A 17118-nucleotide genomic window follows, 5' to 3' on the forward strand; every position below is an offset into this window, starting at 1 on the left:
TCACATTTTTGTCCCACAATTCTTCACAACCTGTTAAAGATAACTACTTTGTAAGAAATATGAGTTGGTATACCCACAGTTCATGTTTGCTTAAAGCATGATAAATTAAACTGCAGAAGCATTTAAATATTTTTAGAGAATCATTGCTCATAATTAAACATTTTTTTGAACATTACACAGATTCTATGATCAGAAAAGAGTTACGACCATATACAAATGTCATACTGGAGAATTTTAGACAATATTTTCATTATTGTTGGAAGAAATAAACTATTTACTGTAAATGTTCAAGTGGACGTAAATGTTGTATTGTATTTTCCACATATTTTAATGTTTTTTTAAGTATTACAAAACATGTATAAAACATTAAAAGTAACAGAAAATTTTGAGAGTTAAATTATATTAACATTTGAATTAAACCTATATAAATGTAAGCTCCATGGCACACAGAAACCTGGTAGCACACACCTGAGTCAAGAGGTTCTTCTGAGCATGCTCAGTTTCAGGAAATGCATTTACATAAAGAAACTCTGTAACCTGTTGTTTTTGCATCTCTAGATGACTTTTTTTGTATTGAAGCTTCAGTTAGCGTTATATTTTCACCAAATAACCAATGAGAGGTGCACAAACAAACATGTTTTGATTTTAAACAGTCAATTCATTTGCTGCCTGGAGGCAGATTGGGACCGTCTCCACCCAGGTTTTTTTTTTTTTTCAAGCTCTCTCCTGCGCCGCTGTAGCATTTCCCACAGTGAAATGCAAACAGTGTAGACCAAGATGAGGATTGTTTTCCTGTTTCTCTTGGTAAGTATGACTTTTCGTTTTCTTAATGTCTCTACCACATGACTGGGTAGGAATTAGTGCTTTAACTTATGGGCTTAAAAAGCCTTTAAAGGTTAGCAATTGAAGCTTCAGTTTTTGTTGTATGTATCCAGCCTATGCTCAGTGTAGTAAAGGTAACTCTCTAAGAAGTATTTTCTAATAAAATATAAATTAAGACTCAACAAAACATATGCTGCACTGTTTTAACACCATTCTTAATGGGAGGATTGTGGTTTTAAAATACATAGATTACTATCTTCTTGAGTTGTACTATGTAACACATAAATCCAGGAAGTAAATTCAATCCAAAAAAAAAAAAATCCAAATGTATCCTAAAGGCTTTTGCTCTCTGTGGTAGTTTTTCAATATAGTGGGATTTTGTCAGATGGTCTCTTTAGCAGAAATGTGAGGTTAATTATGTCATAACATATATAACATGTTTTGTTAGATAAAAAAAATCTAAATCACAATTCTCATAATAATTTATTTTCATGAAATTGTAGACAATTCAAGGTGAACAGAAGACCTAAATTGTGACTGCTTTCTACTTCATTAACTCAGCTGCATAATGGTTAATGTACACAAAGAATATGTAGTTACTTATAAACTCATAATTCATATGGAGGTCAAATAAAATCTGAGCCCACCTTAATTCTTCAAAAATCATGTTTTTGTTTTCTATATAAATGAAATTTTTAATAGAATACAGATATTTATAATTTGTATCTGTCCGTCTAGATGTCTGTACTTTTTTTCTGTGATAAAACAGAAGAAAAAAATAGTTTTATTATTTTTTGTGATTTATTTAGTTTTGAAAGACTCCATAGCATGGTGAGATTTTGTACAATTATTTCTTTTTCTACAAACATTTTCTGTAAAGGAGGTCCCAAATAAAAAGAAACCTTTGAAGAAACTCACTGTGTTCTTGCATGTGGCAGCAAAAGAAAAGAAAAAAAAAGAAAAGAAAATGTCCTGAGTACAACATGTGCCGTTTTTAAAACAAATTTAAGGACTTCCATGCTTTAAAATGGATTGGTCAAATATACAGATTTTTATCAATTCCAGCCATCCGTTCTGGATCATTAGGATTTGCCTGTACTCACTTTTACTAGGTATACAACATTTTTTGCCACACCTCTGAAACAATCAGCACATAAATAACTGGAATTCCTCACCAGCAGTCAGAACTAAAGAAGCAACGTGGAAGAGCAATGAAAAGTCTTCTAGATTAATCTCTAAAGTTCAATTGACCTGAAGAACAGAATACTGTCTTATTGTTTTTTCTAAAAAACATTACTCATCCACTCATCCATGTGATGGGCGTTGAAGTATCCAGCGATTGTGGGTTCTTGAACGCACTTTTAGCATATGGTGTTCACACTGGACAGTTGCTATCCAATACATGTATTTACAGTTGGGAGAGGCTTGGTGCACTCTTGTTGCAGGCGTTTTCTTTCACAGATCTATTCCAATATATGGAAAACTTGGTGTCATTTAATTCTGGTCAGGGACAAACTGCAATTATCAATTTCTGCTTCATGATCACTTCAAATATTGATACTTATGTGTATTGAAAAGAATACTGCCCAAGCATCACTATCAAATCCAAGTTTGTGATTGGTCAAAGTTCAAATGGTTCAACTATCAATGTGCATTCAACGGTGACACGTTTTGTACTTGTGTAATGACTTGTGAAAAGTAGTGTTTTGAATGTGGAAGCCCAAAATGCACAAAAACATGCATATACACAGACTTTTCATAGGAGGTGGTTGTTTTCAAGCCTAGTGAACGTAGAATTAGTCGTGTGTGAGTGTGAATGCTTAAACCGATGTAGTACTAGTAAAGAATTAGTTAAGCATTTTATTTAAAAAAAAAAAAAACACTGTACGAAATGCCAAACAGATTAGTCTTAGTCTTGACTGAGTTATGATTGACACCGAAATTTTCTAGCTTTTAATTGCATAAAAGAATCACTTCAAATGTATTAATTCCCTCAAGGCCTTTTGACTTTGTCAGGAACCACAATTTCATTTCTTTTTGTTTGCTTTATTCTAAAATGTTCTGGTTAAATTACGTCCTCTCTGGTCAGTTATTTAACATACATTTTTAAAGCAACATTTATTTTTCAGTTTATATCACTCAAATGCAAAACACAGTTGTCTCAATGGGCTTCACACGGTAAAACCTAAAATCAGTCTAAAAAATAAAACAATTGCTGATTGCTAAACAAGACTAAACTAAACTAGGCATTGCTGAACCTTCTTCTGTGTGATGAAACTCCTATAGAAGAAAAAAAAATCAATTTTGAGGAAAAACAAAAGAATAAACTTCTGGGAAGTCCACATGAAGGAAGGATCCTCTCCCAAGATGGACAGGCGATGAATCAGAGCCAACGTTAAAATCATTATTGGATTTCAGCCAACATCATGACAGTTACCTCCTTTCACAATCCTGTGAGCTACAAGGGATGCTCATTTGTCCAGTATAGTAACAAAAAAGAAAAAATAATAAACAAACTCTGGCATGTCCAGACACACTAAGACTCTTTTCTACTTTAGCTTTCTAATACTTTTGAAAGATGCAAATAATTTCTAATGGTTTGAATTTTTGTTTTATTGGTTGTGTTCCAATGTGTTTGGATTAAAGTTCTATTGCTGATAAAGTATATGTATTTTTGAATATTCTTGAAAAAATATGAATGGATCGAAACTGACTCAACACAATAGTAGAATTAATAATTTTAGGATATTGTTATTATTTGTATTTTAAGACTGATTTAAGATGGGATCCAAACCGACCCTTTAACACTGTGGATGGTTGCAGAAACTCAAAAGGGAGGTTAAAAAGCAGTTGTATCCAATACCTGGAAATTTCATGTATGCATGTATCAGTGTCAATACAAGTAACTTTCACACAATATTATTAAGTAAGAAAAAAAAAGTCAAAGTGCTCATTTGTCTAATTAACTTCAAAACTAAAATTTCAACAGTAGAAGTTTCAAACAGGGAAAAGATCAAATCATTAACCTGGACCACTGCCTTTTATTCAAGGCAAGCAGTGCATCTTTATTTGTTCAGACACGTTTCAGATGTAGAGGTTTAACGTGCTTTGCAGAAATGCATGAGCGTTGGCAGTACGTCAAAAAAACATTGGAACACAAATGTGGAAAATATATAAGTCCAGCACTTCAGATGGTGCAGCGTCTGAAATACAAACCTTTGTCTGTGCATCAAATATCTAACAAAGAATGTCTGAAAGTCTAACAAAGGCACCACATAAAAATGTTTTACGTTTTAAATCTGGATTTAGAATAGAATCTTCCACAAATAACAAATTTCAAATGAGATAAGATTCACATTTTGTTTGATTTTGAATGTCATGTACTAATACAGTGCTTTCATCTCTTTTGTGAGGACAAACAACACTTACGTCACACATTTACACAAACAGTTGTTTTGCAACACATGTTCTTTGTGCACGCAGGTTGGATTTTCAGCCTTGGCTTCCTGCGATGGTTGCGAGGAATCTCGGAGCAAACGGGTAAACTTGTTAAACATTTGCAGGAAAAATATGGTTTAAAGTTCTGACTCTGATCTCCATCCCCCCAATTTATACTTTTCCAGGATCTCTTGATTCGAACCAAGAGAAGATGGGTCTTATCGACTATTGAAATTGATGAGGAAATGAAAGGGGACTACCCGCAATTTGTTTCAAAGGTTAAAAAAAAGCATAATCTGAACCAATGCTCTGCATTCTGTTTTTGCAAAACGAACATCTCAGATTGAATCTGTTTCCTTTAGATGTATAATGACAAGACACAAGGGAAAGAATTTAGGTTTGAAATCAGTGGATTGGCTGTGAATCTAAATTATTTAACCATTGATGAAAAAACTGGAGAGGTCTTCGTGCACAAACCTATTGACAGAGAGGAATACCCCTGCTTCCATGTGAGTCGATATGAAATTAGAGATCTATCTTCATATAAAGGCCCTTTAATTGTAGCTATAATGGTTTTAACCAGAGTGTTTTATTCCACAGGTCATTTTTGATGTGTATGACACAGAGACCAATCAAAAAATAGACAAGGAGCTGGCATTTGACGTGGATGTAAAAGACATCAACGACAATCCACCAACATTTATGAAAATCCCCAAAGATTTTTTAGTGAATGAAAGCCAACCGGAAGGTGGGTTTCACTTGAAGTTGACACGTTTCTAAATTTTGTTGTTGAATTCAAATGAAATTGAAACACACATTGATAATGTAATGTCATTGCGTCAAACTAACAAGGTTTAAATATCAAGCCAATCTGCAACCTTATCTTTTGTTCCATTGATAAGTTTTCTAAAATATTTTTTTTTCTGTTTCTGTTCTGAAAGGCTTGCTGGGTGTGGAAGTGATTGGTCAAGATCTGGATGAGAAGAACTCAGTAAACTCTACGTTCAACATCACTGTGATTAAGCAGGATCCACTAGAGCCCAAGATTCAGGCAAAATGGATTGATGAAAGAATCGTCCATCTTAACTTCACTGGATGCTTTGATTATGACGTAAGCCCAACTGGTACTTCTTTTTTTTTATTGGATCAGTAGTTCCCACACTCACAAATTTTTAATGTTTTAGAAAGCAAAGCAGTATCAAATTACTCTTGAAGCAAAGGATCACGGAACGCCTCCATTGTCGTCCACTGCGGTTATAACGCTGAATGTTGGAGACACAAACACAAATATGCCGGTATTCAAGAAAAGAGAGGTAAGAATTGATTATATATATATATATATATATATACATTTTTGTTGGTTTTGAAAGTTTTGAAGATGTCATTGGTGAATTACAAGATAAGGTTCTTCTGGTTGAGCAACTCACCCTCACTGTCATTTGTGCTTATGAACTTTTTATCAGTTCAAAATACTCTGTGGTAGATGCTCTGCTGGCAGATTTCAGTTCAGTGGCAGTGAATCAGGAGAGGGGGAAATGGGAGGAACCTTCTATCTGGGGGCGGCTGTGGTGCAGCAGTAGGGTGGTCGACACCTGATTGGAAACTTACAGGCTCAATTCCCGCCTTGCCCAACCATGTGTCAAAGTGTTAAGACACTGAACCCCATATTGTCTCTGGTGGTAAGCTGGCGCCAGTGTTTGGCAGCAGAACCGCCATCAGTGTATGAATGGGGGAATGGGAATGTGACTGTAAAGCGCTTTGGGCCTCTAAGGAAAGTAGAAAAGCAAGAATACGCCATTTACAATCCAATCTGAATCAAACAGGAAATTTCTGGTAAGGTCCATGTCAGAATACTAAAGAAGAACGTGTACTTGATAGTAGAACCACAAAGAAACAGTTTGGGTTCAGTTCTGACCGTGGAATACTGTACCAGCTTTAAAGACCTTATGTTGTAGAGAAGGAGTTTTTACCTTCAGTTTATATGTTTTTTTGTTGACTTGTATGTTGATTTTAAAATTAGAACACTCCTAAAAAAAAAGGCTAGTTGAAGCTCTTGCTTCAACTGTGGTAGTTTACTTTCGGCTTATCCCTTTCGGGGTCGCCACAGCGTAACAGCACTCACTGTTTGGCATCAGTGATTTGGCAGAGTTTTTACGCCGGATGCCCTTCCTGACACAACCCTGTACTTGAGGGGCACAGGGACCCAGTTAGGCAGCAGCGTCAAGGGTCTTGCCTAAGGACCCAATGTAGGTGGGGATCAGTGGACAACCCTGATATTTTTATAAGCTTTCTCAGTGGTGTTTTACCTATGATTATTCAGTTTCTAGGTAGAATTCAAAAATCCTGTCTCGTTTCCTAGGACATAGTTTCTGCAGAGTGGCAGGAGTTCATTAGAGCTAACAAGGAACTTATATACAAGCTTTTTCATGAGCGTTTTTTTTTCTCTGTTCTTAATTCTCGACAACTTGATTAGACAAATACACAAAAATGCTATTTTTAGCTTAATTTTCTTAATAAATGTCAGAAAAATGCCACAAGAACATGCTTAAACCACAATTTGCACCGGGGTGGGTTTTTAAGTATCATGGGGTCTTCATTACAAGTGAGGAAAGGAGGGAGCATAAGAATAACTGGGTGATTGGTGCAGCAGTTGCAGCTAAGCACTCCTGTCATGACCAAGGCAAATGTTTTGGTTTACAAGTGAATGTGTGTTCCTACTCTCACCTAGTCATGAGCTTTGCATCACAAACAAAAGGAAAAGATCCTAAACACAAAAAGCCAAATGTAATTTCCCCTGCAAGGCTCAGGGATGGTGAGGAGTTCCATCACAAGCCAAAAGCTCAGAATGGAGCGATTGCTTCTCAACATCAAGAGGAAACAGTTGAGGTTGCTAAAGCATCCGATTTAAAATCCTCATAGGGACAAGGCCATGCTTAGACTACCCCCATAGGGCTTGGAGGATGTGGAGAGAAAGGTCTGGGTGTTTGCTTATCTCTACCTGGCTCTGGGTGAGCAAAATAGAATGGATTGATTGCCCCCTTCAGGTTGTTCATGAGTATTTTTTGGAAGTGAAGGAAGACTGCTTGAGATTGTCTGACAGATCAGTGGCCGTTTCTTTTAACTTTTTTCTCTTTTAACAGAAAAATGTTGGATTTAAGATTATATGTATATTAACTTCTTTTGGCTGTTGGCTGGTAGCGATGGTCTTTCCTAAAACGACTCTTTCTCTCTATGAGGCTTCACTTACTACTCTTTGTTGTTGGCGTGACACGGGAGACAAAGCTGTTGAATCAGTTCAATCAACCATCTGCAGCCTCAAACTTATTTTTTTGGGACGGATCTTGGACTGTAATGACGACAGAAGATTTCCATGCCATGCAAACCCACCAGATTTTATTCATATATATATATATATATATATATATATATATATATATTGATATATATATATATATATATATTGGGTGGTTCCCAATGATGCTCTGTCCCCTATACTTCATCACTTGTGGGGGTAGCAAGCAACTGGAATAACAATAAAAGTTGCATGTCTATGAACTGGCTCTGCAGGTCCTCTATCCACAAAAGGGGGTCTCTGGGATCTCTGACCATACTATGGACTGACGATCATGTTAAATTTGAGCTGAAGTGTTTATGTCATCATGGGGGAGTTTTGTGCGCTTTTTTTGTATACCAGTCAGGTCACTCCATTTCTTTGATTTTTGCTTTGGTGATTCGAGAGTGGTCAGTCCTCCCTTACCATCCTCCAGTTAAGTATATCTGCCTCACAATGGCATCTTCCTCTTGGATGAGAATGCGGGTGTGGGGTTTGTCCTTGCCTCTGCTTTATATTGAGCTTTTCACTGGACCAACTGGTAACTCATCAGATCCCAAGTATTTACAGAATAGTCAGGGTCACAAATGCAACCTGAATAGTAGTTGTTGGAACCAATGAAATCTCTCAGTGAGAACAAGAGCCTTAACCCCACGACAAGTTGGAAAAGTTATTTCTCCTGGCTGGCTCTGTATTATAGCTCAATAAGAGGCCAATAGGAAGAAAATTGTTTTTTTTTTGTTTGTTTGTTTTTTTGCCCTCAAGCCCAAATTCTAAATAAGATAAATAAATGAACTACTATAAGTGTGGATAACTTTGAAAAATCATGTATAATTTTAAATGTGTAACTTCTACATTGATTTTTTTGTGTCCAGTTCCAAGCTGAAGTACATGAAATGGATCTCATACCAGAACTCTTTAGATTTAAAGTAGATGACAAGGACACTCCCAACACCGATGGCTGGCGTGCCAAGTTCTTCTTCATCAGCGGAAATCAGAAAGGAAATTTCAAAGTGGAAACGGACCCAAAAACAAATGAAGGTGTTCTTAGTATTGTCAAGGTAACATAATTTTTTTCTTTCCGAGAGAATCCTTGCAATCAATTTGGTTTATAAAATATATTTGTCAAGAATTACATTAAAAAAATATTTTCTAAACAAGTTCACAATTTGATTTGATTACATTTTGTTCTCATTACCAAACTTCCACTTTTAAAAATGTTTTTTTTAAAGACTCATGATTTCTGTTGCCTGAGAAGAAATTACTTTGTAAAACAACTGATTCGTGAATTTATTGCAGTAATGTTAAATGTTATAATAAATTATATTCCAATTTTTTGATTATAATTGTCTACATATGTTCAAAACCTAGTTGGGCCTCTAATTATTTTTATGTGTGTCTTTTGCAGAAAACGAACTATGATAACACCACATTGGTTGAGTTGGTGATTGGCGTAGAAAACATTGAACCATTTACTAAGTGTCAAAATGGGAAATTGATTAAGAATGATAGCAAATTGTATGCAGACAGAATTGTCGTCAAAGTTACTATGCTTGATGACAATGATCCACCAGAGTTTCATCCACCAAAAGCTAAAGTGTATGAGAATGAAGAATCTGAGCCAGGAAGGGTGATCTTCACCCCAAAGGTTGTTGATCCAGACTCTACTTCGTTCAGGTAAAGTATTTGTGTACTGGGTGTAAACTGGGCATGTAAGAAAGTCCCGAACAAACAAGGTTAGTTTCTTGCTTACATGTATGAAGAAGTTGACACAGTCCTTTCTCTGTTTCCAGGTTTCAACTAGTAGAAGATCCAGCTGACTGGGTCTCTGTTGATGAAAAAACTGGAGAAATCAAAACAACTAAGAAGATGGACAGAGAATCACCCTTTGTAGATGAAAATGATATTTACAAAATCGTCATCGCTGCTATAGATGATGGTACTGAAACCTAATTTGATAATACTGTGCTTGGCAAATGAGTTAATTTGAAGGATTTTTATTATTGTCATTATTATTTTTTTGGTTATGAAGGTAAACCTCCAGCCACAAGTTATTGTACCATCGACGTTCAGCTGAGGGACATCAATGACAATAAACCACAGCTGGCCAACAGCAGCCTTATTATGTGTGGAAACAAGAACAAAGTGATAATATCTGTGCAGGACTTGGATGGAGAACCGTACTGTGGACCATTCACTTTCGCGTTTGATAATGAGGAAGATGAGAAGCAATGGAAACTAGATCCTACTCATGGTCTGTACACATCTGTTAATCCAAATGACTTATTGGTGCCTAAAGCTACATACCTGTCTTTGCATGTTTCACCAGGTCAGCAAGGTGGCCTTGTCAGCCTGAAACCACTTCCCTTTGGAAACTATTCTGTGTCTCTGTTGATTGGAGACCAACAGAACAATGTTGGACATCAGACTCTGGCAGTGGTGGTGTGTGACTGTGGAGATACGGATAAATGTCGTGCAAAACAGCCCCTTTCAATTGACTTTGGAGGACCTGGTGTTGCTCTTATTATAGCTGGATTCCTTTTATTTTTAAGTGAGTACATATACATTCATTCATCTTTCTAGCCGCTTTTCGCTTTCAGGGTCACGGGGGGTGCCAGAACCTAACCTGGCTACTGATGGTAGAAGGACGGGTTCACCTTGGACAGGTCACCAGTCTGTCACAAGGCCTCTATCATACACCCATTCACACTCCCCTTCACACCTAGGGGCAATTTAGGGTAACCAATTAACCTATGAAGCATGTTTTTGGACAGGGGGAGGTGGCTGGAGTTTCCGCAGAAAACCCATGCATGCACGGTAGAACATGCAAACTCCACACTGAAAGGTCCCTATAGTTGGTGGTTCTGTTTCAAGTCCTCCAGCCAGGACCTGAACTGGGGCCTTCTTACTGTGAGGCAAGAGCGTCACCTTGCAGCCCGAGTAGAAATACAGTGGAGGGATTAAGTATATGAGTACATATACAATATACTGTATGAGTATATATACAGTAGAAGCAATAAGTAAGCTGCTGACTTGGTAGGTTTCCCCACTTACAATGAAATCACTGATGGTTTTTTGGGGAACCTGTGAAGCTGCTTTAAGTTTAATAGGTTAATAGGCTAATAGGTGATTAGTTTGTGAAACTCAGTTGAAAAATTCATGTCCTGAAAAATGTGGGCAGATTTCTCCACAGCATTCTAATTTTACGAAATTCTGTTTTCATGGGTTTCATGAACTGGAACCCCAATTTATGTAAAAATAAGCAAATAAATACTTGAAATTCACAAACTAGTGGGCCCTGAATCTATTTTCAAAGAAAGTTTCGAGTTTTTGAATAAAATTATGGACATTAATGCACTTTTCTTTGATATTTTAATTTTACGGAAAGGGTTGTATTAGCCAGTGATAGCATTTTCATATCTCACCATTCTTATTATACACATAGCAGGTAAAAATTGGGACAAGGAAAAATATAAAATGTGTAGCATTTCAGTACAACTCCTAAAAATGTCAGGCTGGGTGCATCAAACAGACTAAGACATATATACAGCAGCAAACACAACACTTTGTAGAATGCTCTTGCCTTAACCTGCAAGTAAAGTCCATACGTCTCTCCTTTCTGGACAAAAATTTAGCTTAAGAAACATTTGGAAACATTTTGAAATTTTTAAGCTTCAAAGTTTTCTAACTTCAGCAATGGTTATCCATCACTTGAAACTTTGATCGAAAGTCCAGTTATGAGACATTTTTTGTGGCATTCCACTTGCCATTTTTGTATTCAGTCAGAGCAAAACACAAATAACTCCTATCAAATTTGATCAGTAACCATAGAAGAAAAAGGCAAGCTCATGTGTGCCCTCTACCTTTATCTCAAAGCTGCTGCCTACCTCACTTTCTGTCTCTTCAATGCAGGCGTATGTCTGATCAGAACACTTAACAAATGACGGACAACTGTAAGGGTGTATTTAGACTACATTTGATTGGCTTTAAGTGAATCAGTTTGTTTCCCCTGATAATCCAGAACTAATTTTCAGCTTGAATACATCCAAGAGAACCCCAGTCCAGGATCAGGAACTGCTCTAAGACCCATTTGTAGGATGGGATCTCGGCTCCTTTCCAGTTGGACTGAGCTTGTTCTAAGTGTCCTTAGTATGAATAGAGAGCGGAACAGCTGAATCAAACATCCACTGTAGCTGGGCATTATGGGATGTGCGGGGAAACAAGGAGCAACCACGAGACACAGCAACTAATTGAAATGTGGTCAGATGAATGCAGGTTTATTAGAACAACTTTTAACATGATACCTGACGCTGACACAGACATTCAAAATTGGTGAGTAAAATACAAAGTTCAAATAAGTGAACTATCCTGACAAGGACTTCAAAGCGTACAACTTCCATAATTCTCTATCTTATTACTCCACCTTCATAATTCCTGACCAATGACTGAAGAGATCTTAGGTCACAGGGTTTTGTTTACAAGCTTTGGTTCATAAAAAATGTATTTTTGATGGCAGTCTGAATACAGACCAAACGCAAGGTTCAGGATTCAATCCAGGCCAAATTAAGCAGTCTCGCTCCAAACCAATGGACTTTTCCAGCCTGAATACACCCGAACATACATTACCTATTAAATGGTAAAAGAGGACATATCAAAAATGTCTTGAGGTATATCAGATCTAAAAAGCATTACATTGATAGGGTTGGTGGGGTGATTAAGCTGAACCCAATTGCACAGGATTACAGAATCTTGCAGGGCTCTGTGCTGCCTCACCTCACCTCACCTCACCTCACCTGACCGTAATTGCTGCAATGTAAAAGGGAATACCAAAATACAGAGATTTTGATTATAAAAAATATTGAAAATTATTTTAATCATATATATATGTCTATATGGCATTTATATTAGAGGACACATATTTATGTATCATTAGTGTGCCTCTCATTAGGGCAGGAAAGGCTGATGACAGCTGAGTTAGCATCTCCAGGTTACATCTTCTCTTCATAAACCATTTTGCCCTTTATCTAAGAAGCTTCATCAGTCATGAGTATCACGATCTCAGTAGCACGTGAAGGGAAAGGAAAGGATTGTACATCCAAGTCTGTTCTTTAAAACTTGTGTTTTGATCTGTTTACAGTCTTACTTCTCATTTTCTTCTGCGATTCTGGAGAAAAGCAACTTAAAGACATGACAGATGAAGGAACCCAGACTCTTATCAAGTACAACCAAGAAGGAGGGGGCTCTGCGTGCAATGTGAGTTGGTTGTGATGTTCAGCAAATTAGTAAAAGGTTGATATTAAAAAGATAATTTTAATCAGTAAAATGTTTCTTTTTAAGGCTGAACCAGTTTATCCGACATCAACAACTGCACATGATGGCATTATGCAGTCAAATGTCATGCTGGTAATCCTCAATTTAATCCTGTTTTTGCAGAAACGGTTTCGCAGCAAGCAATTGTTGTTTAAAAGAGGGCATGTTCGTGTTTCTTGTTTAACTAGCACTTGAAGAGAGGCCTTACATGACAAAACTAGTTTGTCTTTCAAAATAAGAGTTAAAAAGTTCAGCAAGTGGGAAAAAACAGTCCAACTATATATATATCACATTGAACATATACTATATATATACATATACTGTAACTATGCTGCTTTAGGATCCATTTAGAAAAGGTACAACAGTATTTGTTCATGATCAAGGCAAAAAAATAAACATTAAAGTTGAAAAACTGAAATCTTCTTTTAAGAGGTACTGACTCCATTTGGCTGTAGGTGTTTTTACATAAGCAGTATAAAGAAATATAAGTTGCCAGTAGTATTTTGTTAAATACCCCAGATCTAATTGTCAGATTTGTTTCTTTTTTTTAGAAGTCTAATATTCCTTCTGAATATCATTTCAATGAGGAAATGTACAAGTCAAAAAACAACATGGTGAGTACAATCTCTCTGATGACAGAATCTAAGGTTGAAAGCAAAACTGAAGTATCACACAGCAATTCCAAAATAATGAATGTGTTCCTTTTTAGGGTAAGCTCAAATCAAAAAGTGTTTAGTTATCTATTACTAAGATTTTACTGTAACTTGTCCCCCCACAGACGATTAGCATGAACTCCCATCATCAAAGAGACTCCTACAGAAGCCAAGAGGGCCGTTCTATGGTGAGCAACAAATACCTTGATGACATATAAATTATTACTTTGTTTTTATTTATTTATTTTTTTAACAACTCTAGATCTGAAATATGGAAGCTGTGTTCTTCTAAGTTTGTTACTTTTCTGTTTCTGGTTCATTCATCATGGGGTTGTGTTGGACAGATGTCACTGTTACCCTATAGGGCGTCGTGTTGCTTTGGACATAAGAGGTCCATATGTGTATAAACCCCTTTTGTATTTGGGGTTAAACTTTTGTTTTCCTTTTATTCATATTTGAGTAAAGTTTTTGTATGATCAGATGGAAAAGAGAAGGAGCGTAGGGTAGGTGAGGTGAAGGTATGCATACAAGAGGAGAAAAATACTACAAACATTACTGCTGGCTGCATAAAAACTACCCACATTGATTCAATCAGATACATAATACGATTACAGATGAACTCACATGCATATAGCGCTGGGTTGATACAATCAATTAAGTAATTTGAATCCATTTAAGCTTAATAGATCAATAATCAATCCATAAAAAATAGATAAATCTGGCACATGAAGCTAAAGTCCACTAGCTTAATGCTAACGTCTAGTGGAACTTCCCATAGGACAGCTAATGCTAATGGTTGGTGGACCTAAACAGACATTGCTGACTAAATCAACATCTGTATTTACTCACAGATATGAATTTTCCAAATTCTTTTAAGGAAATATTTTAAAGTAACCATTTGTGGTATAAAACAGTTTTTTGCTCATTCTTGCTGATAAAAGTATACTGCTACAGCGTGATCGCCACCTAGTGGCCAAACTGAAACGTCCTCCAGGAGAAGCAGAATAATGTTTACAATGTTGATGATTTGAACATTTTTGTTAGAACTTTTCCTTTTCAGAATCCATGCAACACTGTATGCTATTAACAACATCATTAATTCACTAATACATTTTACAGTATGTTAGCTGTATTGGAGTAATATAAATATATTAAAAACATATAGTAGATTATCACTATATTCTTAAATAAATGTGTCTCAATATGTAAACTCAAAATTGAATTGAATCAAACTGAATTGAGTGGATCGAAAGAATCGGGAAAAAATGTGAATCGAATCAATCCAGGCTTTGGTGAATTGATTCAAATCATCATCGATACTCAGAAAACACATCTCTAGCATTTTTCATTCCTGCGAGCATAAAAACATCCTGATTGTAAAGGAAGGGGAAAGGGGCCAACTAGTGTAGTGTGTGTGTGTGTTGGTTTTTGTATGGAATGATAGAAGACTATCTTTAAAATACAGTGTTAGTTTAAGTGAAAAGATTGAAGCAAAGCCTTAAATATTTGTCTTTTGTTTTTTTAACTAGTTCTCATCGATGGCTAGCAACAGGATGACCTCCTACAGGGTAAGTATTGCTCTTTAATAGAAAAAATATTTTCTCACAAACTGAAATCTGTTATCTTTTGTCTGCAGAACAAATCATTGAGCCATCGTTATTCAAGTGTGCGGTCAGATTATAATCTTACAAGTCGAATTGAAAGGGTAAGGTTTTCATCTCACATTTTAAACAACTGATCTTAGCTGAAGAATCCATTGAAGGCCTTCCTTCAATGACAGCAAGTCATTGTTGACCCGTTTTCTCTTCCTTTTCTAAATCCCACAGAAACTCTCTATGATTAGTAAATCTGACACAGATAATGCAGGTGATAAAACCTTCGGCTATTCCTATGAAGGGACAGGCAGTAAGTGTGAGTCACTGGACAAGCTTTCACTCAGCAACTTGGGGGATGATTTCCAATTTCTGGATGATCTTGGACCAAAGTTCAAGACCCTGGCAGACATTTGTCAATGAAATTCAACTAAAAAAACGTCGACTTTTCAAGTGCACTGCTGGAATGTGACTTTCATACCAAATTAGTCACTCCTTCTGAATGTATTGATGGACATCTTAGCTGGATGTTTATTTGATTTTGTGCAAAAATAATGACCTACATTTCTTGTGTATTTGAAATAACTTTATGTTTGCAGGTATCTATGAGGTATGAGTTCTTCAACATCACGATACAGTTTTTTCTTACGTTCTTGAATGGGAATTTCTTAGATGTTATTCTGGCTTTGCAACAATAGGGGATATTGGTGACACTTAACAAATAAGACATTTTATGGTTATTTTTTTAATGTCAGTCATGAATAATTTGTGGTATTTCAAATGAAATATCATTTATAAAGTTAGCACTAGTTCAACTTGTTAAAGAATCTTGCTTGATTGTTTTGCTTTTATATTGTGAAGCATTTTGTGATGTCATCTGTAAAAGGTGTGGAAATAAAGCTTTCTTCTTTTTTAAAGCTTTCTGGATCTCAGGTTTTGGGAAGGTATTTTTTAGCAGTATTGTATAGCTGACACAAAGGGTTCAAAGTAATTCAAGGTAGTGAGTTTGGAGAGGTGCTGTAGTGTATTGTTTTGTGTCTAAACTGACAAATTGCTTAAGTGCCTAAGTGTATGCAAGCAAAGATCGTTTTCACAAAGGTGTTGGTCTGGTTGATATGACGAGCAAATGAAGAGATGTAAAACCTTTGATAAACGGAACCAGATTAACACTGCTCCCTTTTTTCTGTCAATTTTCTTTAAAAAGGGTAATGTTTTCACATTATTTTTCTCAGTCTAACAAAGACAACAGGTAAAGACTATGTTTTTCCTAATAGCTCACTATAAAAAATGTCAAATTTTTCATTTATCTGACACTTGACAATATCTTCTATAAGTCATTAAACTAACAAATACTTGATGATTCAGTTAGACAATAAAAATAATTTAGTACGGAATGTGTTATATTTCTCATTCTTTAAACTTTACTAAACTTTTTTGTTAGATTTGTCATTGTAAATACTTTTAAAAATTAATATAATTGTTTGTGATCCCATACTGCTATAATGTAAAATGTTGCTGACAGCAGACTAGTCACTGAACTGCCGTTTATAGTTAGTTTGTGGGCCTGAAAAATAAATACTAGATTGTAGATACTGATCTGGTGGCTGTTTTTACTAAGATTACTCTTTTAAACACTGTTCTAAATAAAGAGGAAAATAATTGCTTCCTTTTTCTGGAATCCTGGTGTCAAAGCTTTATTGGTGTCATTTTTCATTGTAGTATAACGAATTTTTCAAACTGGACGTGGAAGCACCGCAAAGCGGCACGGAACGGAGGCCGCTTCCATTCGGCGCCCATGTCAACCTATGGCAGGGGTCACCAACCTTTTTGAAAGTGAGGGATACTTTATTGGTACTGAGTCATACGAAGGGCTACAACTAACAAATGTTGCTTAGTTATAGTTAGTTGTACATTATTAATAATGAATAATGATACTCCCCTATGTGAAGACACTGATTTCTCACCATAACTA

The 17118-nt window shown here is 36.0% G+C and overlaps 1 protein-coding gene across 1 annotated transcript; it reads left to right on the forward strand.

The window, feature by feature from the left end:
* Nucleotides 1-450: 450 nt before the first annotated feature.
* LOC112159677 (cadherin-like protein 26) lies at nt 451-16063 on the forward strand. Its single transcript, XM_024293904.2, has 19 exons — nt 451-804; nt 4306-4362; nt 4446-4538; nt 4623-4769; nt 4861-5008; nt 5202-5371; nt 5445-5573; nt 8467-8652; nt 9000-9268; nt 9385-9530; nt 9624-9845; nt 9921-10142; nt 12729-12844; nt 12929-12994; nt 13453-13515; nt 13680-13742; nt 15084-15122; nt 15191-15259; nt 15381-16063. Exons 1-19 carry the CDS (start codon nt 778-780, stop codon nt 15567-15569), a joined length of 2421 nt encoding a protein of 806 aa, XP_024149672.1. The 5' UTR covers nt 451-777; the 3' UTR covers nt 15570-16063.
* The last annotated feature ends 1055 nt before the right edge of the window (nt 16064-17118 follow it).

The sequence above is a fragment of the Oryzias melastigma genome, linkage group LG7 (assembly GCF_002922805.2).
Source record: "Oryzias melastigma strain HK-1 linkage group LG7, ASM292280v2, whole genome shotgun sequence".
NCBI classification, from domain to species: Eukaryota; Metazoa; Chordata; class Actinopteri; order Beloniformes; family Adrianichthyidae; genus Oryzias; species Oryzias melastigma.